At 40.1% G+C, this 24,334-nt stretch overlaps 1 protein-coding gene and 1 long non-coding RNA gene across 10 annotated transcripts in view; one reads left to right on the top strand and one right to left on the bottom strand.

The window, feature by feature from the left end:
• Positions 1 to 24,334, bottom strand: part of LOC103701430 (stromal processing peptidase, chloroplastic) — a 60,759-nt gene that overhangs the window by 6,004 nt on the left and 30,421 nt on the right. For all 9 annotated transcript variants that reach the window (XM_026802346.2, XM_026802348.2, XM_026802347.2 and 6 more), the window contains exons 13-19: positions 14,364 to 14,534; positions 9,916 to 10,065; positions 8,813 to 8,950; positions 8,039 to 8,266; positions 7,699 to 7,851; positions 6,291 to 6,414; positions 3,810 to 3,945 (exon numbers count right to left, since the gene is read on the bottom strand). In XM_026802346.2, the coding sequence (XP_026658147.2) occupies positions 3,810 to 3,945; positions 6,291 to 6,414; positions 7,699 to 7,851; positions 8,039 to 8,266; positions 8,813 to 8,950; positions 9,916 to 10,065; positions 14,364 to 14,534 (1,100 nt within the window). The remainder of the gene's footprint in view (positions 1 to 3,809; positions 3,946 to 6,290; positions 6,415 to 7,698; positions 7,852 to 8,038; positions 8,267 to 8,812; positions 8,951 to 9,915; positions 10,066 to 14,363; positions 14,535 to 24,334) is intronic.
• On the top strand, positions 23,390 to 24,032 carry LOC113462322. Its single transcript, XR_003384476.2, has 2 exons — positions 23,390 to 23,714; positions 23,782 to 24,032. It is a non-coding gene; the product is annotated as an uncharacterized LOC113462322 (long non-coding RNA).

Here is a 24,334-nt window from a genome sequence, read left to right as displayed (position 1 = left end):
ATGCCACAAGTATATTGACAAAACAGATATAACAAAAGCGCCACTGGAAGTGTGGAACTTGAGTAAAACCTTAACTTTTTGGTGATAATTGGTACATGGTAATTTAGGGCCTTTCAAACTTATGTTTAGGGTGCAAATGAGCTGAGCTGAGATGAATTGAGTACCAGGCCGCTTATGCTCATGTCATTATATGAAAGGGGAATTTAAGCTTGAGCCCTGCTTGACAGCATGTGCTCCAAACTCGGCTCTTGTTCATGATCTGAACCAAGCTCAGATGAATTTCTTACTGAGCCAAGTGAGATTCTATTCATCTCAGCAAGCCTAAAGGAACCCTTTAAACAATGTTCAAGCTTGGCTCATTCCCTAATGAATTTGTAAACTAAATATGAATTGTAATTTTTAAAAGGAAACTTCATTCTGAAGACTCTAAACAGATATTCATATCATGGCCTGAAGTCTCAACCAAACTGCTAACCAGAACTGGAACATCTTGGTTTTTGCCAGAATGAGTATCACATAAGAGTTGATTATCGAGTCTCAGTCAAAAATAACTCAAAGGAAAAACTAAAACTGTATACATGCTATTTGTGCTATGTCCTCATCATTTCTTTATTTTCTTGAATCTTGAGAAGCATTTTCTCTAAACTAAACTTAGAATCTAGTTTTGAGAAGATTTTGTCAACATAGCAACAAAAGATTTTTTTTTGGTATAGCTTAGCCGAAACAGAACCTGAATATGTTAGATTACCATCAAACAACAAACATCAAAATTTTAACATTTTTAAATGACTTTTTTGGCTTTTTTTGATATGAAACTTTTGAAACAAGACATACTGAAGTCTCAAGAAAATGAATTTTGCTTCAAAGTTTATCAACTCGTTTTTCTTCCCCTTACTCCAACTGACCAATTTTGATTTTTTTTTTTTTAATATATTACAACTGAAACTGCTGAAACCAGAGTCAAATCAATGAAAAGCATGAAATCAGCAAGGTCAAAGTCATTTAGTCAGGCAGCAACAAAACCAATACTGACTTTTTGAAGTTTGATGCACATGGAGTATATTCCAAACTCGGCTCTTGTTCATGATCTGAACCAAGCTCAGATGAATTTCTTACTGAGCCAAGTGAGATTCTATTCATCTCAGCAAGCCTAAAGGAACCCTTTAAACAATGTTCAAGCTTGGCTCATTCCCTAATGAATTTGTAAACTAAATATGAATTGTAATTTTTAAAAGGAAACTTCATTCTGAAGACTCTAAACAGATATTCATATCATGGCCTGAAGTCTCAACCAAACTGCTAACCAGAACTGGAACATCTTGGTTTTTGCCAGAATGAGTATCACATAAGAGTTGATTATCGAGTCTCAGTCAAAAATAACTCAAAGGAAAAACTAAAACTGTATACATGCTATTTGTGCTATGTCCTCATCATTTCTTTATTTTCTTGAATCTTGAGAAGCATTTTCTCTAAACTAAACTTAGAATCTAGTTTTGAGAAGATTTTGTCAACATAGCAACAAAAGATTTTTTTTTGGTATAGCTTAGCCGAAACAGAACCTGAATATGTTAGATTACCATCAAACAACAAACATCAAAATTTTAACATTTTTAAATGACTTTTTTGGCTTTTTTTGATATGAAACTTTTGAAACAAGACATACTGAAGTCTCATGAAAATGAATTTTGCTTCAAAGTTTATCAACTCGTTTTTCTTCCCCTTACTCCAACTGACCAATTTTGATTTTTTTTTTTTTAATATATTACAACTGAAACTGCTGAAACCAGAGTCAAATCAATGAAAAGCATGAAATCAGCAAGGTCAAAGTCATTTAGTCAGGCAGCAACAAAACCAATACTGACTTTTTGAAGTTTGATGCACATGGAGTATATTCCACTAGGTTCAAGATGCTGTTTGAAGCCTCACTTGTATATTCTATCATACCTCTAATGGGTAATGTTTTTCTCTTCTCAAACAAATCCTCTTCTATTTATTCTATGGCATATTTATTTTGGTGAGAGCATGGTTCGCAATACGAGTTTTGGTACCATGCTAGTACAAGATTGGTACACGTTGGTTCATAGTAACGACACTCAGTATGCCTATTGTACAAAGTAATATTTTGTTACTGGTATGGTACAGTGCACTTGATACTAGGTTGTACAGTGCGGTACGGCAAACAATGATGAGAGTATTATGAGAGTGAAAGGAAGTGGATTTTTTAAGATTTTGATACGTAGAATGAGTTTGATGTGTGTGGATTCAAGGAGCTAGCTGCTTGCTTTGTTTTTCGCTAGACGTGCTGGTATCCCTTGCATATCTGAAAAGTTTATGGGCAGGGTAATGAATTGGAAAATTGGCACTTATATTTTGTGTAATCATTGATGGAACTAATGAAATTACCCAAGGCATGGCTGGTAATGTTGTATAAGCCAAAATATTGGGGCACACAAAAAGGTTCATGAATTAAGAAGAGCATCACAGAGATACGAATGCCGGGTGCACGTATGTATTATTATACTTCGAAAGGATACAGTTAGAACTTAAAAAGGAAGTCTCTTAAGTGTCTGCATTTTCATAGGAAGAATTGGTAATGAACAAGAAACTCTGCAGCAAGGTCCGCCGTACCGGTCCGGATCGGCGTACCGGTGGCCGGCCGGACCGGTACCGTACCGGCCGTTACCGCGAGCCAGACATTTTTTTTTTTTAATGTTGTCTCTGTTGGATCTTAAATTAAGTGAAAATTGATGTTTTTTTATTACTTTTTTCATGATTTTTGATATTTCTATATTTAAATTTAGGGTTGAAATTTGAAACATATATGATGCATGATGGGAAGAAAGTGGCCTCTCGTTCCTGTTTTTTTGATGGGAAGAAAGTGGCCGGCCACTTTCTTTCCCATCAAAAAAAAAAAAAAAAAAAAGCTGTGGCCTCGGCCACAGCTTTCTTCCTTAAAACCACGGCGGGCGCGTGGTTTTTAAAACCACGCGCCACGCGGTGGTTTAAAAACCACAGCGCGTGGCGCTGTGGTTCCCCCAAAAAAAAAACCCTGGTTTTTTTTTTATTTGAAAGAAGTGGCCCACGGCCACTTCTTTCTTAAAACCACGCGCGGGCGCGTGGTTTTTAAAACCACGCGCCACGCGGTGGTTTAAAAACCACAGCGCGTGGCGCTGTGGTTCCCACAAAAAAAAAAAAAAACGGCTTTTTTTTTGTTTTTGAAAGAAGTGGCCCATGGGCCACTTCTTCCTTGAAACCACGCGTGGCGCGTGGTTTTTGAAACCACGCGTGGCGCGTGGTTTTTGAAACCACGCGCCACGCGGTGGTTTTAAAAACCACAGCGAGGCGCTGTGGTCCCCCCCCCCAAAAAAAAACACCGTACCGGTGCGAACCGGCCGGTTCGCACCGGTACGAGGCCGGTACCAAGCGGTACCGGCCGGTATCGGCCAGTACGGTCTCCGTACCGGCCGGTTCACAGAAGAAAACCGGAAAATACCGGTTTTCATCTGTGTCCGGTACCGGTCAGGGACCGGACCGGTACGTACCGGCCCGTACCGGCCGGTACGGCATTCCTTGCTCTACAGGAGGCCCAATAAAGAAGCTGCTGTGTATTTGAGTGGCTGATCTGTAAAGGAGGAAAGGACCTAGGATTCAGGGGGAGTTGCAAACAGTCGTTGCTATAGGTACAGCTTAAAAGTCATCCTGTTCATTTGAACAGTTAACTAATCAAGTGCAAAATGCAACAGGGGCCATACCAAATTAACAGGTTATTTTTTCATGAATGCAGCCACTGATCAGCAAACATAACGTACCTAGAGTTTATGATCTCAGCCAACAGCCCCAAAGTAATGCCAAAGAACAGTGGATGACTCCGAATATTTCTTTGGAGATCATTTCCTACATCTTTCCTTTCCAAAGGAGTGAACATCTCTGAATTAGACTGCTCATCTGCATTGCAATCATCCATCAACTTCAATAAGTATCTATTCTGAATAAAATCATCACAAGTAGTAATCTCATCAGACTAAATTTGATTCAATGTATTTATGATTTATAAACATAAGATGGAACTTGGCAAGTATTATACATGTGGCGCTGATAATGTATCAGCTGCATGCCAGAACTTGGCTGCCATAGTGCCATGTCAGTCTATGGCAAGCACTGGCAAGACCAGGTAAGCAATAGTATATACCATGTCAGTGCCAGGTAGGCTTGCCTCCAGCACACAATACTTAAATCTGAAAATCCTTGAATTTCACAATTTTTTCGTTCTATTAAAAAATAAAAGAAATAGATACGTGTTTAGGAAAAAATAATGTACTTTTCTTCAAATGGAATATCAAGTTTGCTTTCTCATGAGATTTTATCTGTGATAAATGTGCAGGGTTCAATAATAGATATCAAAAGTCATGTGAACTAGCAGATGTCATATTTAATAAGGAGCGGTGCAACACTTTGCTGCATAAAGTTCAGTGACAGCAAGAACAAAGTGTACCAATTCTCATGACTTTACATATGTCATTTTGGAAGTACTTATTTTAACACTAACGTAGTCAAAATTACTGATCTAGTCTTCATAACAACTGTTTAAAGGGGATTTCTTGCTAATAAGCAGAAAACAGATGTATATCATCATAATCAACAATACTTTAATGTCATTACCCCTCAATGAAGCTCAAGTCAGACTAACACCAGACACTTTGGCAACAGTGCAAGGAACACTTATGGTACTAAACTTCAAATTCAAGAAAAATGAGGTCGATTGATTGCAGAACCACCAATGAATGGTAAGTTGCTACGAATTTTCCTTATTGTGGTTCTAAATGTCTAAAATCTAAAAAACTATATTGTATGTCTATAGTGGCCCGTGTTTCATATGGTTTTGACATTGTTGCATCAACCTACTAGACTTATTCAGTATAAACAAAGTGTATACTAAACAATTCTTGCCACTTTGTCAACTAGTGAATTTCCTCAATTTTCTTCCCTTTTGGCACATGATTTTTTTTTCCCTGCAATTTTTAACGAACCAAAATGAAAGAAGACAATTATGAATTCAACTAGCCTGCCCTAGAAAAGGGACAAATGAACTTGTTTGAATGTTCTTGCCTTCTTTTTCAACAAAACTTTAATGAAGAAAACAATGTATGCAAAAGCCACGTAACAATGGACAACCAAATGCTCGTAATTTATTATTTAATTTTTGCAGAATTTCTTGATTGCGCAAACTGCATGGTGACTCAACTGACCATCATGAAGCATGATTTAATGATGATAGAAAGAAGAAAAAGTATACACTCTATTTCACGTTTCAATGTAATAATTACCACATAACCTCCCAATCCTCTCTTGGACAGTCATCTATCATGATAACTGATGTGCATATCTGGCAACCTTATAGAGTTGCATATGTTAAGTTCATGTTTGGTGATACATAGTACCAAGTAAACCACAAGGCCTTTTTATGACTGGTGGGTTTTTTGTGTGGTATTGTAAGCATTAAGTTTTCAGCACGTGCAGTAATTTGTTGAAGCTCCAGTAATTTTCTCACTCCAGTAGCGATTGAACAAACCAAACAATGAATGAATGAATGAATTCAACCAATCAAGCATATTTGAACTGTTAATCAGCAGAAGCGAGCTCAAAATTGCAGCGTGCATGCATTCACACACACATGCACATATGTGCAATGGATGTCATACACTATTTTATAATATATGATTCCATGGATCCTGATTATCATTTAATATTGTCAGGATGATAATCTGCAACACTTCCGACAATATTCTACAGATTCTTCTTTCTCCAATAAGATGATGACCAAAGAATGCAACCATCAATGGTTATAACTGATGTTGATTGTCCTAATTATTTTCTAATAAGAGTTATTTAATCAACCTAATTTGAAATAATAAGAGATCGGGGAGATTTCACAACGGTGTAGTAAACAGTATGTAGTAAGAGAAAAAACCAATCTGAGCAAAAAATCTAGTTTTCAATTATTTGAAACATGGTTCCTTATCAAGTATGGTATGTGTTCAGTTGTATTGAGATTAATCACTCGAGAATTTGAATGGCATTAATATGCTACAAGTATACATATGTGCACAATAAATGCATGGCGTGTAATTATATGTATGCATGTGCTTGTGCATGTGAATCACTCTATTCTTATATAGCAATTTATCAATGTTATGCATAGCCTTCCAATTTCGACAGACAAATATCCATGTTATCTGTACTAAAAATTCATGTCTACTCCCAATATGTAGTAAACATCAAACCATAAGTACCCTTTAAAATTGGGCTTTTTACTGAATCAAAAAGATCTTTTCCTTCAACAGTGAATCCCCAGCGATTTGGTGCTGGGCCTGCAATATATGCGCATGCTCTCTCATCAGTGTCCTTCAGGTGTACCTGCCAATGAACAGTTAATGAGACTGGCTGAGATTTGAAGAGCAATTAACAAATAAGACCGGTCATATATAAAGAAATTCATCAAAAGGATTACTTATTCATGAGATTTAGTTATGCTAATTAACTTATCTGTCAATTTCAGCATCTATCAAGATCAGTAATTAGTAAACCTTATTGAATAAAGAATTTGGTAATATAAGTTGCTTGAACAATTTCAAGTCATTATGAGTCCGCAAATGGCAATATATTCAACAAGAGCGTTTAGCTAGTGATGTTCAATGTTATCACAATTTATTCTAATCTAAGAAAATTAGATAAGTTTCTCTTTTTTTCAGCCTAGTTCTGGAATTCGAAAGAAATTACCATCTATATATGGTAAGCTCAAGCTTCAGTATCTTCAGGTACATCAAGTTTATGACATGGCCTGTTTTGAGGTTCAATATTGAAATAATTTGAAGAGTGTAAAGCAGCTGTTTTCAATTTAATATAACAATAATAATAAATAAACAAGCACAATCAAAAAGTGGCCATTTTTCCCAAATTCTCAATTCCCATAATACCCTTATTAGATTTCTCTATTAGAGATTCAAAACAACGCTAAATTATATAAAACAGGATCCTAATATTGCTGAACTCTGAGTAGGAGTCCAAAGGGGAAATTCCCCTTAAGTTGAGAATTCGTTATGATATGCATAATAAGAGTCCCACATACTCCTCCAGAATCCAAATTCATAGTGAATTTTTGGTCACAACAAAACTTAAAGTTATGTAGATTAAGAATGTAATATACCAAAGAAATCTTAAACAATTCCATGAGGAAGGCATATTAGCACCTAAACCATGCTAAAATCCTTTCTAAAGTTGGTCTTACCAAGGATTCAAATCCTGGTGGGACATCTCGTGGGACAACGGGACAGGGTACCATCCCCATGTGTCATGACAGGACCATCACCCCACTGTCCCAACGTTCTGATCGGCGCGTCTTGGGACATCTCCTATACCAAGTGTTAGGATGGGGCGGGACAGTAACACGTCTTGTTCCATTCCATGGGAAAAATGGGACAACCCCGTCCCACGAAAAAGATAATCTAAAATCTTTAGTAGCAGTCGTGTGCATTATAAGTATTGCAACTACTAGTAGCAGTAGTAGTAGACTTGTACCAATACTACTAAAAATAACAACAACAACAACAACAACAATAATAACAACAACAACAACAACAACAACAATAATAGCAATACTGTAATAGTAATAATAATGATAACGATAAATATTTTTCATACTTGTTGAAAATGCAGGTCAGATGGGCCTGGTCGAAACATGATTGGGTTGACGCACAGCTGACTCTTAGCACCCCTTGTGGCTCCGACTGTTCCCAGATAATCAAGTATACAAGATTCAATATCATCCTCAGTGAAATCCCCAACAATGCTAACCTGAAGAATATATCCCATTTCAGGGTAGAAGAAGCAAGCAAAATGAAACAAGGTAAGCACTCAGGCAAATGGTTACAAGTTCTAAGAATTAAGTCTGGATACATAACAGAAGTCATTGATGGACTTGTATCGTAAAAAGGAATCAGATGCATCTTCATTATTCACAAGCTTAGGTAAGTCCACAGACCTCCATATTGTCACCAACAAACTGATTCATCACAGCATCTCTAACCAATTGAAGTGTCAACTTTTGCAATGATTCTGGTGTCGGCTCAACAAATCTCTCATCCCCATTTAACATTGCTAGCATAAGTTTGTGAGCAGTTGAGCGCTCTAAACTTTTGGGAATGGAACGATAATGTGACAAATATAGCTGCCTTGCTCTATCAAAAGCATCTTCTAGCCATACGCTGTGCTGCAAGACAACGAGAAGTAAAAGCTTTAAATGCATCTTGTTATTAACTTACGAGAAACACAATATATGATTTCAGTTTTCAAGAACAAAAGAGTGCATCTCCATAGGTTAATGTTCAGTTCAAAAATATTCCAATTTTAAACAGTGGAAAGGTCCCGAGGGTAATAGATGCCATCAATGCATCACAAAACAAGGTTTTAAAGTACTTCTCGCTAAAAGCATAGTCACATGATTCATATTTAGAACATAGAATTAAATGGCAAGGAAAATGGACCAAAATTTGGAACTCAGCATAGACAATAGTGAAAAAAGTAAAAAACTGTGAAGAGAGAAAAACAAGAACTACATAAATATAAGGAAAATATATAGGTAGAGATCAAGAAACAATCTCTGGACATGAATTATGTTTAATTTAATCACAACATCCAATATATTTTTCCAAATAAGATGTGTTATTATTGGGAGACTGAAAAAATCGAGAACTTCAATTTATATACTATAAATAATGCAGAAAAAAATTCAACTAGCATTAGAAGGATATCCTACCTCAAGGACCATATGAAGAAGTTGGAAAGCAGCACGCATCCCATTGTCTCGTAAAGTAAACCGAAATTCCATAGAGATAAATTCCTCTGTGGACTCCAAAGAGCAGTTTATCAGATGATTCACACAGAAAAGCTCTACCTGGAAAACAGAAGTGCACATGAACTTCTCTTATTATGCACATAAAAAAAATGTCACTAAAGCAGTATCTCATCTAATTGGTGGCATGTTAATAAAATCGAAGCACTAAACATGTCATCCGTCTATGTACTCTCTGCTGTAGGGGCACTTATGTTAATTGGTCCATTCTCATGCAACTGAACCCTTATTTAGAGCCCAAAAGGATCATTTTAAGAAAGCCAACCATTAGTAAGGGTGTTCTCATTATTTTCTTATCTCATCATTATGCAGCCTATTTTCATTGGAAATGTCTTGAATCATCCTCCTAATATTTCATACATTAGATAAAATCATTAAAGATAAATAAAATGTCTTTCACAGTGCTCTCCTCTGTTTGTGTGTGTATCTCTGGAGGTGAGGCAGGGACTTATTCCTTTGTTACTACCACTTAAGTTTTCCAACTACACCTTTTTGATTTGGTTGATAATCGAAACTCAGTTGCCAAAACTTTCATCCATTATTCCAGTTTAACACATGCATCAAATCACATCATACGATCCACAGATGTGTCGTATTAGAAGCTGACTAGTCTATAACAAGTGTAAAAAGCTAGGGGCATTAAAGCTGAATGTCAATAGAGGCTCACACATGAATACTTTCTTTAGAAAATGTTTCTGTACAATATCCACCCAGTTAATAAGGTAAAGATAACATTGTTATGGTTATGAGGAAGAAAAAACCATCCCATTCACTGTGATCTCATGTTATTAACTGAAGCAACAGAGTAACTTATGGATGAAGACATATTTCCAGATGATTCACTTATGAGAAAATTGGCAAGCCTAAAAAGATGGGACACATCGAGACGTACAGCAATTCAAATGAAAATCCATTGCAGATGTTAAAGTTTGAAGGTGTGGTCAATTTGGTAACAGCAAATTATAAATAAAGTAATTCGTTATCATTTTGCATAGAGAACACGATACCTGTTCCCTGGAGAAGTTACCAACACAACCACCCTCACTTAGAGTTCGAACACCTACAACAACAGCTCCCTTCAATTGAGAAGTTTCAGTTGATCTTCCACCACCTACAATCAGTCGCATGACACCACACCTTGCTTCATTTTTTGTGATCTATCACCATGAAAAGTCATACAAATACAAGACATAGTCAGGCTACAGCCTACAAAACCCCAAGCAAAAAAAAAGATGTAATAATTACTAGGTCTACCATGGGGGTTTCTGGACTTTAGTGTTGGTAAAAAGAACGGAGCAATAGGAGAACATATGTAAGGTTAATTGTTCAAATATAAACAATGAAAAGAAGAGATCATACTTAGGAAAAACCTTAAATTGCAGGCCTCAGATAAAAATGTCATGTCCTGATGGATTTGTTAATATCCATAATAACTACCAACATAAAACAACTTAAATGACATCCTACAAGCAATCTTATGAAATGTATTGAAATCTTTGTAGAAGGCAAAACTTGTCATTCAGTTTTCAAAATTAATTGTGAAGCAGCCAAAAGTTTTAAGAAAAATATGTAGCTTCATAGATAGAGAACCAGATTGAAGAAGTGGGGAGAAAGTTGGCAAAGAAAGACAACACAAAACTCTAGTCTATATTTCACTATCAGTATGTGCTAAAAAAAAACATGCAAATGTTGGCAAATCTTCAGAAACAATTCTGTTTTGCTTTTAATAGAGCGTGAGCCTCAGCATAATGTAACGTTGCTCTTTGCTGTCTCAGTATTGGACCCTACACCGGTACCATGATAGTACAATGTCGATACACTAGGTGCAGGGATTGGTTTTGTGTATCGAGACTTGGTCCACCCTCCATACTGAGTCTCGTTTTGGTAATGGTACAATAAGGAACCGTCCGATATAGGGTGGTACGCACCAATATGGCGAAACTTGGTTGCTTCATTATGACTCGAAAGTCATGAGTTCGAAACATAAAATTAGCCTCTCCACATGCGATGATAAGGCTGCAAACAACTGACCCCCCTCAAATCCTGCAATAGTAAGAACCTCATGCTTTGAACCGCCCTTTTTTAATTTTGTTTTGCTTTTAATAAGTGGATCTATTTCTTAGCTTACAATCATGTATGACTATGCATGTATGCTGGTTTGCGAAAATAGACAAGTTGGATTTTAAATATTTAGGGGCCTTCTCTTCCGAATCTCAGTCTCAAATTCTTGTTGGAAAAGGTTGTCCTCGTAACAGGATGGCTCTTATTTGTAGTGGCCCAACACATAATAACATTTTGCTAGACCTTAACTTCAATGAAGATATTTGATTTGCAACCTACCAAAGTATGATCATCTGAAATTAATTAATCTACAAGTTCACTTTGTGTAAACAAACCTCAAATCATCTGAAGAAGCTGGCGTGGAAGTGGATGCAAGTAGAGGTATGGGGGGAAATGGATCCCTCAAATAAATTTAAAATAAGGAACATTTAGGAAGCTTGTGTCTGAGCAAGTTCCCTTCCCTAAGAGGTTCTGAAGCATGTTAATCAAGAAAAAATTTGTGCTACCGGGCATAAATAAAAGACCGTACGAGACATCTTTCTCATAGCTAGTTAACTTTCCCCCACTCACTCTCTCTCTTTTCCTCTCTCGTTCTCCCACTCCCCCGTTTGTTCCGCTGTGTCAGTACGAGCGCGGCGCGGGCCCATACCGAGCCGTCCTATTGGGAAGCCGATACGGGATTCGGCACTAGTTCCTCCGACCTTGCACCCTACCAAGGTTACTTGCCTCATCTTGACCCTCATTCAACCCAATGATTCAAATCCCGTGGACAAGGTTGTCCCAATTTTTTCATGGAACAAGACACAACGCTGTACCACCCTATCCAGACTCTTAAGATGGGGATGTCCAAGGACATGCCAAAACGGATGCTAGAACAAAGGTGGGACCAGGGTCGGCGGAACCGTCCCGAACCAAATGGTTCCGGCCGTTCCAAACCGTACCGGCAGCCCACCAGTACCGTTCTGGCAACGAAAATGAAAACTGTTGCCGGAGGAGAAGGAAAGAGGAAAAGAGAGAGCGAACGGGGGAGGGAGAGGGACGAAGGCCGATGGAGGGCCGGCTAAGGCCGGCACCGAGGCGAAAAGAGGAAGCCGCGGCCGTTCTCCTATTTTGTACGAAACAGGGATTGACCGCTTTTTTAATATTTTGATTTTTAAGTGAAGTCGGCAAATTGAAATACAAAAACAGCTGCAGCTTTCCCTTTCTATGCCGACCTCCGCTGGCCTCCGCCGGCCTCCGTCGGTCCTCCGCCGGCTTCCGCTGGCCTCCGTCGGCCCTCCGCCGGCCTCCGCCCCCGCTCCCTCTCTCTTCCTCTCGTTTTTCCTCTCCCCCACCTCTTCTACTGTGTCGATATGGGCCCGGCACGGCACAGCGTGTTTCCGTACTGACTCGTCCTGCCGAAGAACCGGTACGGTGCCCGATATTGGTTCCGCCGACGTTGGGTGGGACAGTACTGTCCCAACACTAAAGTCAGTGCCCCTTCCGACATCCCGCAAGACATCTCACCAGGACATGAATCCTAGATTCATCCAACTCTCACATGAAAATCTGTAAAATGTAAAATTGTTTCCTTTATTGTACTAGGTTTTCATAGCAATGCAGGATTGTTTGAGTACTCATTTCTTTTACTTGTTATTTATATTGTTTTCCTATTTCATATAGCTCTAGTGGAACTTATCATCCACATAACCAAATCATTCAATTAGTTATTCTTTTTTTTTTTTTTGCATATAATAACAGGGTACTCATTTTTTGTCCCCAAGTTTCAATCAACATTCCACTATTATTCTGTTCTCCTAATGTATATTTGTTTGGATCTTCATCTTATATTTTGGGCTTGAAAAGTAAACTCTACCACACCAATCTGAGCTTTCCCACCTCTCCCAACTCTTTCCATGCAAGGAAATCTAGGTTGCTCTCTGATAACATAACTTTGAAATACATAACCAATATGATAGGGGTCTCTACTCACAAATCATAGTTATTTTAGCCATGATCTAAACAATAAAAATGAAATAGTTCTAAAAACTTCATCAATATAATGCAAATGGAATTTAAGATGTAAAACAGTTACTTAGGAAATATTTCAAGCAAATGCACATTCCATGCTCTTTTTGGATCGAACAGACAACATTTTATTTCTTTTTTTTGATATCTCAAAGATGATGAATATAATTTTTAGGAATTCCAAAATTGAAAATTTCCGATTTTGAGGAGCAATAAGAGGTTCGATGTTAGTAACCCAATCCTTTCTTAGAAAATACATTGTATTGCCTTCATTGATAATAGTTAAAAATATAATGTTACAATTATGGATTTTTTAATACCTCTCCCCTGATAACTGCTTTTGGCTAAAGATCCCGACGGGATCAAGGTATTCCCTAAAAAGGAATTATGAATCATGCCTGACACTAACATAGACCATCAAGGTATTCCCTACAAAGGACAATAAAAGCAAGGGGCCAAACCTTAACCCTATAAATGTCACTCCCTATACATGGCTTTTTCCAATAGCATATAGTAGAATGGATCATGTTGAGATGCCATTATAGAATAACACATCATCATTGAATGCCATTTACAATAAATTAAGTGCGACCAGAATAGCATATTATAAAGAGGAAATAGATCATAGGTGCATGGAATCAGTAGGAAAGATAAAAGTTCAAGACGTATATTTCTGAAAGAATTAAAGTGACTTATGGGGGTTGTGTGATAATGAACACCAAGAAGGTTTGATCATTAAAATGTAACTAAAAACAGGGATAATGTGCAGTCATAAGAGAATCAGATCTTGACTAAAATGTATGTGAAGGAAGAAACCTAAATAGGCATAGAAAAAAAAAAGTCAATCAACAGATCAAGGGTCAACACTTTCCCTCATTTTCCATTTTCTAATGAGCGAGCCGGGCTTAATAGATCAACCTCCAAGAGACAAGTAAAGTATAAATTGATCCATTCAAGCAAATATGTGCTGATTGCTTTTAATCCCAGGCCTAAGGTAATATCGTGCGTCTATAAGGCTATTTTACCATGAGAGAAGTATGGGAATATTCCATCAAATTCACTCTATGTGAAAAAAAAAATGGCTCCACTGAGATGTAATTAGTAAATAGCAACAAGGGGAATTTATGACAGCTATTGCTTCACTGGAAAAATATGATTATTGCTTACTCCATTTACAACAGAACATTGCAAGAAGATAAACAGCAAACAGAAAGACCAATTGGAGTATATTAACAAACAAAGGGAGTAGATTTCTATAATGCAATAAAGCAAAATATATAAAAAGACTAGTATGCCATGGAGAACAAATCAGATGGATATGAATCTGGTAAAAGATGCCCATGTATACACATGACATGTCCATAAAGCACACTAACTCCAGGATTACCTTATAGTTTACGGGAATCCCATTTGAGAGGCGACATTGTGCGATGCCAGTTTCATTGTCAAATGCTTTTGTTGCATTTGTTTGCCGATTTAAAGGAACAAAGGATGGTTTATGTTGCAATGTCAACTCCTCCAACTGTGATCGAGTAATCAATTCTTTTGGCACCTCAAGCTGCAAAGTCAAACAAAATCAAGTAACTTAGCAACAAAATGTTAAAGAATTTCACAAAGCTCATGTGCTGGCAGATAACCTAATACCAGTAAAGTCATGTGCAGGTATTAAACTTATAAGGGATTTCTATATGTTTTTGTCAGCATAAGAATCTGTTTGATCAAGATTCGCAATCTTAGTACTAGACCCTATGCCAATACCATATTGGCAATCTTGGTGCTAGTCAATACAATATTGGCACAGTGGGCCCGATACTAAGGTTGATTCGGCATACTGACACTCAGTACACCCCCCATAGCGAGTACCAGTTCAGTAATGGCACGATACATTACACCTAGTACAGGGAGGTATGCACCCGTACTATGAACCATAGTTTGATGTTTTGTTCATTACTGAAGAGTTGCTTGAACAACCATTTAAAGCCAAGGGAATAGCATGGGATTCTGATTGATAGTAGACTATATAAATACTAAAATATCTTAATCATACATAGCTCCAAATAAGATATCGATGCAAAAAAAAGAAATGTAAAAAAGAGGCTAATAAAATTAAATGGAACACTCAAAAACATATGGTGGCTTATAGGAAATTGGCAGACTCAAATAGTTGTACACACTAGAAAACCTGTAGCACTATGTTATTAGAATCACAAACCATATCAGCAATCAAATTGTTTTCACAACATTCTATGCTTATCTACAAATATTGTTTAGTGGCATGTGAGCATTGCCATGTTCATTTTGACAAAAGAATTGCACTATATTTTTGGCATTATCCATCTCTGTATTAAGAACTATATATATGTTTATATATGTTTTTGTGTGTGTGTAGCTTTATCAATATGTTTGGGTTTTTTAAAAGCCGTTGGTTTTGCATTTCAGCTCTGAAGCTTGTCTAGGAAGAAAGAATTAAGATACTGCAAGTTGTTTCCATGTTTGGCTAGGCCGCTGGATGCAAGCACCTTGCCAAATGCCAGCACCTGACATGCACATGCGAAAAATACATTATTTTATTCCATTTATTTTGAACAATTTTAATTGCTTTGTACAAGGGTATAAAAATATTTTGAACAAAAAACATACAAATTAATTAATTTAGAGAAGTCTAGTATTTTAGCTTTCCTAGATAATTGTTTTAATTGTTCTTTGATGTGTCACTGCATAATTTCAGGAAGTCAATTATACAAACTGACATAAAAAACTATGTCTATCTATAAACATGTACTATAAGTTTTAAATTCAGGATTCTAATACATATAATTAGGCTTACATAATAGCAACATGGAATATACAAAAGAGGGAGAAAGTGCATTAGAGAAAATCCCCAAACTGTCCCAAGAAGAAACATGGCCATTGAGGATAGTTAGGCATGGATATAAAATGGGGTAACAAGCCATCAGCATGAGTTGTCATGTATCAGCCAGTAGTACACATATCAGCAAGAGTATGTTTTAAGTGCTAGCTTATGCCAGCTGACATGTATCATGCTTAGACGGTGCAGGCACAAGGCACATGTGTACCAAGTGTTAGAAGTATGCCCTTGAAGCCAATTTGGCTGACGCATTATTATATTCTGGGATATAAATTTGTACTTGACCTAATTATGAATTTATTAAGTTGGGCATTCTTATCATTCATGTTCTTATGTGTCCATGAATTGCCTAAGGAATTAATAAGATGATGACGCATATTCTCAAGAGTTGGGAATTTGAGGCATGTGTCATTGGTGATTAATTCTTGAATTGCTCCTGATCGATGGATCATCACGAGGACGGTGATCGATCCGCTGAGATTAGTGCACAGATTGCTTTCTTTGATAGACGAGTCTTGAGTCCATAGTGTAGGGACACTGGAGCAATTATGCAAGTGCTTGTTAGAGAACAAGGGTACTGAGCGTGACCAAAGCAAGTAGTCACTTGGATGTCTATCCACTCGTCAGTGACTTACTTGATGTTGCAATAGTGTGACTGGTCCTTTGACCTGCGATGCTTCGGCTATTCACAGTGAGGTTACTGTAGTTTGACTGCACGTATGCATGGTCTCTAGCCATATGGGTCCTTGTGGTGTAGATTGGCTGCAGTAGGTTCACTGTAGGAGTAGGGTATGCACCTCCATGGAATCTATCGACCTTGGTAGATAAGGAGTGATCCTATGTGATTTATAAGACTGAGTTCGTAAGACCTCGGCCGGGGCTGTATGAACAGTGGAAAAAGAGTTTTTCCCAAGGAATGCCGTACCGGCCGGTACGGGCCGGTACGTACCGGTCCGATCCTTGACCGGTACCGGAAACAGATGAAAACCGGTATTTTTCGGTTTTCTTCTGTGAACCGGCCGGTACGGAGCCCGTACCGGCTGGTACCAGCCGGTACCGCTTGGTACCGGCCTCGTACCGGTGCGAACCGGCCGGTTCGCACCGGTACGGTGTTTTTTTTGGGGGGGGGGAACCACAGCGCCTCGCGCTGTGGTTTCAAAAACCACCGCGTGGCGCGTGGTTTCAAAAACCACCGCTGTGGTTTCAAAAACCACGCGCGGTTTCAAAAACCACGCGCCACGCGTGGTTTCAAGGAAGAAGTGGCCCACGGGCCACTTCTTTCAAAAAAAAAAAAGCCGGTTTTTTTTTTGTGGGAACCACAGCGCCACGCGCTGTGGTTTTTAAACCACCGCGTGGCGCGTGGTTTTAAGGAAGAAGTGGCCCACGGGCCACTTCTTTCAAATAAAAAAAAACCAGGGTTTTTTTTTTTTGGAACCACAGCGCCACGCGCCCGCGCGTGGTTTTAAGGAAGAAGTGGCCCACGGGCCACTTCTTTCAAATAAAAAACAAGTGGCCGAGAGGCCACTTCTTTTCTGATGACAGCACCCTCGCTCGTTCGGTTATAAAAACCGAACGAGAGGCGCTGTTAATAAAAAATTCAGGAATGAGCCTCTGAAGAATAATCAGAGACGGAAAGATTTGAGAGATAGCCCACAAATTGAGGAGGAGGTCCTGCCCAAAAAATCCAGCGGAGACTATTTAAGGTGCGGTTTTTTTGTCCTATGTTATTTCATTAATTTTGTTAATAATTTATTTTAAAAAATAATTTATAAATTACTTAAATAATAAGATAATGAAAAAATTTACTTTATTAGCTTAATTTTTTGATAAGTTGTCCTTTTATGATAGAAATGGAGCCATCAAGAAAAACGAACCCTGCAAAGCGTGATATTGGCTGGTCTTATGGGCGAAGACTTGGAAGTGAGGGGCAAAGACACCAGTTTCAATGCAAATTTTGCGACAAGGTTTTCAAGGGAGGAGGGGTAACCAGGTTGAAGCAACACTTAGCCGGAAATTCCGGTGAGGTTGCTACGTGCCCAAATTGTCCTAGCGAGATTCGTGTACTGATGAGGCAGAATCTCACTGAGGCTAAAGAAGCGAAGGAGATGGCTTCCAAGAAGAGGGCGGAGGTCGATCGCCAAGCGGCAGAGCCACCTTCTTATCACTCTAGGGAGCCAGAGGAGGTCGAGAATCTAGATGAGGAGACAGATATTCAGGCGGCAATGCATGCAAGCCTGGATGATCAGTGGTAGCAGGAGGAGGTGGCCAGGCATAGGGCTCGATTTGGGCCCTCTGCATACGAGTCAGGCGGCGGTTCTAGGAGCACTAGACAAGATCCAGAGTTCTTGAGGACAACTTCAGTCAGGGAGGGCGTCGGCAAAGAACGTGGCCGGATTGCATCTATGCTGGGTAGTTTTGGTAGCCGAAAGAAGTCATCTAGAGAAATTCCACAAGGAGCGACAATTTATGTAGATCCGCATGCTCTCCCCAGTAGAGATTCAAGGCAGCAGAGGGTAGACACAATGTGGATGAAGGATAAGAAGAAAACTATGTGGCGAGCTATTGGATCCTGGTTTCACTTCAGCCACATCCCAGCGAATGTGGCAGACAATACATACTACAGGTCTGACATTGCCGCCATACAAGCTGCCGGTCCCGGTGTAGCTCCTCCAGGCCCGAAGGACATATACGGTGAGCTTCTTAACAACAATAAGGAGGAGCTGGAGAATTGGATTGACTCCTACAAGAGCAAGTGGCCCATATATGGACTAACCATCATGTGCGATGGTTGGACCGGTCCGACCAGGCGGAGCATCATCAACTTCCTGACATACTGTGATGCTAAGACCTTCTTCCACAAGTCGATTGATGCTTCGGCTTATGTGCACAACACCTCGTACATGCTGAAACTTATGGAGGATGTGATTGATCTGGTAGGAGAGGAGAATGTCGTGCAGGTCGTCACTGATAATGGGCCGCAATATAAGGCTGTCGGGCAGGTCTTGATGGAGCGGCGGCGACATTTTCTGGACCCCATGTGCTGCACATTGTATCGATCTTATATTGATGGACATTGGAAAGATCTGTAGGGTGCAACAAACGGTGGAGACAGCCCAACGCATTACCAGGTATATTTATAACCATAACTGGGTCCTTTCATTGATAAGAAAGTATGCAGGAGGAGAGATTCTGAGACCAGGAGTCACACGGTTTGCTACCAACTTCATCGCACTTGATAGCATACTCGAGAAGAGAGGAGCCCTACGCCAGATGTTTGCCAGTTCCGAGTGGTATGATAGTAGATATTCTTATGCCGGCACTGAAGGGAGCAAGATAGAAGACTTGGTGACGAGACAGCCATTCTGGCAGCGGGCTACTACAATAGTCAAAGCTATCAAACCATTATATGAAGTGCTGCGGGCTGTAGATAGCGAGATCTATCCTCAGATGGGATTTTTGTATCACATGATGGTCAAGACAAAGGATCAGATTATGGAGGCAGATTCAGCACATGGCCGGTCATACATCAACATCATTGAGCAACGGTGGGGAGCGCAAATGGGTACAGAATTACATCTAGCAGGTAAGCTAAGATATAATTATAGTGACAATTATAGTGATGGATATAATTATATAATTATGCTAAGATAGTCTCGTATATGTGCAGCATACTACCTAAACCCCCGGTTTCAGTACAGCATAGATGGAATTGGTATGGATGAAATACTTCTGGATGCTTTGCGTAATGTGATTTACAAGATGGAGGCAGATCCAGAAAAAGCGGCCCTATGTCTTGAAGAGGTAATTATGATTTAGTAATTACCAGCATGTGTAAGTATATCGGCATCTTCAATTATTAACATAGTTTTTTTATGCTTATTTTTCACAGAGCAAATTATTTAGAGAGGACAACTACAGTTTTGGCCGAGCGGCTGTCGTCAGCAAACACAATATGAATCCAGGTACGTGACACATCAGAAAAACATTCACCTGGTGTTACTTAGTTACTATTATGGAACTATCATATATATAATTTTCATAAATATTTTTGCAGCTGAATGGTGGGTGCATTTTGGCGGATCCGCGAGAAATCTAAAGCGGATAGCTATCCGGATCCTCTCCCAAACAGTCTCCTCTAGTAGATGTGAGCGCAATTGGTCCACCTTCGCCCTTATCCACAGCAAACAAAGAAACCGTTTGACGCAAAAGCGCCTCAACGACCTTGTTTATGTGCATTACAATTTGCGGTTGAGGCTAAAGTGCATCCAGGAGGAAGTGGAGCTCAAGTATACAGATCCGATTTACGGGTCCTTCACCGCTGATGACGATGATCCACTACTCGGCTGGCTTGTAGGCCAGCAGCAGGAGCCCGAGCTTGACGAGCCAGGATCGCCTCCACGACCAGCTACCTTCATAGCCACCGAAGCTGGGGTCCAGAGCAATGGGCTGAGCGCAATATTCCACGCACTCCCAGAGCTGATCAGCCGCAAGCACAGGGGAGCCAGACAGAGAGGGCTAGGAAAGAAAAACAAAGAATCCCAATGGAGAGTGTCGAGGAAGCGACTTGGACTAGCAGCGATGAAGGTTCTGGTGGTGATGGATCTTCTAGTCATGGAGGGAGCGGAGGACAGTATGGTACTCATGAGACACAGCCGGATGGTGGTCTTTATTTCACTGGTGAGTCCCAATTTATGGGTGCTACATAGGATACGGACCACGGTCAACCACCTGATAGATTTCGTGAGGATATTATTGGATATAGAAGACGGGCTCCTCGAGGTCGTTCAGGAAGACAGGATACGACTGCAGATCCGACAACATACGGATACGGATTCTATTATCCACAGCCTCAGCCTGACGAATATGGATATGGTGCATTGGATTTTGCTTCCGCCATATTTGGATGGGCCCCTACACAATCAGAGGACACCTCTCAGAGCCAGAGCGTGAGCGAGAGATCCAACAGTTCTTATAACCTGGCGCGCGTTCCTTCTGATTGGGTTGATTTGCCTCCTCCTGATTATACTTATGATCTAGATATCTACGAGAGCCATCGGCACTCGTCCCGATTTTAGATATCCTAAAGTACTTTAAATGTATGTAAATGATTGTATCTTAATTTGAAGATATTTTATGTGTATGATTTTATCATTTGGAACGGGAGGAAAACATAACATGCAATCATGCATCATATATGTTTCAAATTTCAACCCTAAATTTAAATATAAAAACATCAAAAATCATGAATAAAGCAATAAAAAAACATCAATTTTCACTTAATTTAAGATCCAACAGAGACAACATTTTAAAAAAAATGTCTGGCTCGCGGTACCGGCCGGTACGGTACCGGTCCGGACCGGTACCGGTCCGGCCAGCCACCGGTACGCCGATCCGGACCGGTACGGCGTACCTTGGTTTTTCCACTCTCGAACTTAAGTCGAATAAATCTAGACATATGACAGACGACGGGGTTTGACGAGACCTCCGTTCTGTAGGGATCCACGATAAAAGGACTGTATCATACGATAACTGCACCTAGAGGTTCATCATTTTATTCTGCTGGGTAGCCACTACATACTGCTAGGTGTCACTGGTGGATGGTGAGACTCACGGAGACCATCTTGATGGTCGATGATCCCTGGTGAGTTGAGTTGGAATTGTTCCAACCCATTGAAAGAAGTTTTCAATGATATTGTGATAGAGATCGCAAATTCGCAATATATCTCACTACCAGACAGAATAGAACCTATGGGGTCACACACATTAGAGGTATTGACCGATCCGATGGTTGAATTGTGATTAGAAATCACAAATAATCAATTTGATTGATAATTGGTTAATCCACTAAGAGTTAGTGAGTTGAAGAAGGAATAATTGCAATAGGATTGCAAATTAATTTAATTGATTTAATTAATTGGACTTGATTATATTAAATACGAATCCTACTTGGAGTAGGATTCCTAGAGTCCTGATTGGATTAGGATTCCAAATTAAATTAAAGTCCTACTTGGAGTAGGATTTCTAAAGTCCTAATTAGATTAGGACTGAAATTAAATAAGTCCTAATTGGATTAGGATTTCTTAAGTTCCAATTAATTTTAATCCAATAAATTAAGATGACTCCTAATTGGATTAGGATTGAAGAGTTCAATCGAGTCATAATCTTAATAGGTCCTAATTAGATTAGGATGCCTATAATTAGGTCCATCTAATCCTCTTTAGAAGAGGATAAACCACCCAAAATTAAATGAGCCCATGCCCCTCATGAGATGAGGGCTTGGGCATGCGTGAAGAGAGGAAAAGAGGGAGGGGTACGCCCCTCCCCTTGGAAATACGCGGATGGAAAAAAAAAAGGAAGGGAGGGGCATGCGCCAGTCCTCTTGGAAAGGATAACCCTCCTCTTGGAAAGGATAAGCGTGAACTCCTAAAAATTAGGAGCTCACGCTTAGGGATAAAATAAGGAGGGCATGCGGCCCCCACTTGAAGTTTATCCAGGAAAGTACGTGAGGTTTTTCACCTCTCTCTTGCTTTGAGCCGCAAAAGAAAAAAACCTTCCTTTCAGCCGTCAAGACCTCCCTCTCCTCTCTTGGTGGCAGCAAGCAACACACAAAAAAAAAGAAAAAAAAAAGGGTGGTGTTGGGCTTCTTCCTCTCATCCTTCTTCCACCAAAATAAAAAGGCAGCAAGGGTGTATTTCCTTTTTATTATTCCTCTCATCTTCTTCTTCCTCAAGAGAGAGCAATCAAGGTGTTGGTTGCTGCAAGGAGAAAGGATTTCAGTTATCAAAGTTTTCTCTGCAAGGGAGCTAGCACCCCGGGGAGATTCAAAGATTTAGATCGGTCCTCTACCTCGTGTGGATACCCGTAGAGTAGAGGTGATCACGGGCCTTCTGGCCCGCCCAGCCCGGCCCGAAATTTTTCGGGCTTGGGCATTGAAAAAGGGCCCATTGGTCGGGCCTGGGCAGGAAAAGCGGCCCGACCAAAAAAATCGGGCCGGGCCTAGACACTTTTAAAAATGGTCCGGTTCGGCCCAGCCCGGCCCGGCTATAAAATCCTGTTATAATATATTAAAATTTTTTTTAAGAAACCCTACCCCTTTCCCTTCCCTTCCCTTCCCTTCCCTCGCTGAGAGCCGCCGCTGCACCCCCCCAACCCCCCCCCCCGTCCCTCGCTGAGAGCCACCGCCGCCCCCGCCCCCCCTTTTCCCTCGCTGAGAGCCTGATAGACGCTCCCTGTAGCCGCCGATTTCCCTGTAGCCGTCGCCTCCTCTCGTGTCGTCGCCTCTTCAACGACCGGCGGCTCTTCGCGTCCTTCTTCCCCGGACGGCAACCTCCGCGGCTCCGGTCACCGACTCACAGTCACCGGTAAGAGTTTTCTCCTCCTCTTCGAGCTCGATCCCGGTAGATTTTGCCCAAGCCCGGAGAGAGAGAAAGAGAGAGAGAGGTGTGGGGGGGGAGCGAGAGAGAGAGGAACTCGGAAGCAAATTCCAGATTCTGGAGCTTCGAGCCAGGATGGGGGGAGGGGGGAGAGAGAGAGAGAGAGAGAGAGGTGGGGGGGAGAGGGAGGTGGCTACGAGTCTTCCCCCTTGATGGAAGGGAGCCTGGAGAGAAATTTGGGAAGTTGGGGACAGTGGTTTTGTTTTGGGTGGAGACGGGAGACAGAGAAAGAGGGAGGAGGGATTTGGTTGGCTTGAGCAATGTGATCTTTCATCCCTTCTCTTTTTTGGTTTTGGTCTTGGTTTTCCTTCCCTCACATTGCTCCAGTTCCAGCTGGGCCGGCAGGAAGAAAGATCGGGGGATTGGAGATGGACTTCTTGGAGGGTGGAGATTCTTTGAATTTTCTCCTCTCAGTTTCTTCTTCCCTGATAACATGGTTCGGTCATTTAGATATTCTACTAATAACTCTAACAATTGCTAATATTTCAATTTTGTGTTTGTAGGTTTTGAGAGTTAGAAGATGCAAGGATGTTCTTCTACAGTTTTCTATTATGGAAGTGGCTTCAAAAAATTATGAACTTTTGAATGCACAAAGATGCAAGTTTGTTATAATGTTAATGGGACAATGTAATTTGTATTTTGTCTAAATATGTAATTGTCTAAGTTTGCAGTTTTTATTGTTGGGTTGTAATTTTCAGCTGGACAACAGTGTTTCATACATTTTATTTTCTTTCTATTGGCTTGAAGCTGCAAATTTTTTCTTTTTTAATATTTGTAGATATATCCAAATTCCAAAGTTTGAAACCACCACCAACACTATCTATTTAATTTGGAATCCTTAACATTAACCAATTAACCAATTTAGAGAGCCCAATAAGCTGTTGGGCCATTTTTGCCCATTTCTAGATTCCAAACAAAAAAAAAAAAATCGGGCCTGTCGGGTCGGGCCTGTCGGGTCGGGCCTGTCTGGTCGGGCCTGGGACCAGATTTATAAGATTGGGTCGGGCCTGGACAAAAATTTAAGCCCGACAGTCGGGCCAGGCCGGGTCTGGGCAT

This window comes from Phoenix dactylifera, chromosome 1, assembly GCF_009389715.1.
Source record: "Phoenix dactylifera cultivar Barhee BC4 chromosome 1, palm_55x_up_171113_PBpolish2nd_filt_p, whole genome shotgun sequence".
NCBI lineage: Eukaryota > Viridiplantae > Streptophyta > Magnoliopsida > Arecales > Arecaceae > Phoenix > Phoenix dactylifera.
Note: the sequence above shows the minus strand (reverse complement) of the source record. Positions and strands in the feature narration are given on the sequence as shown.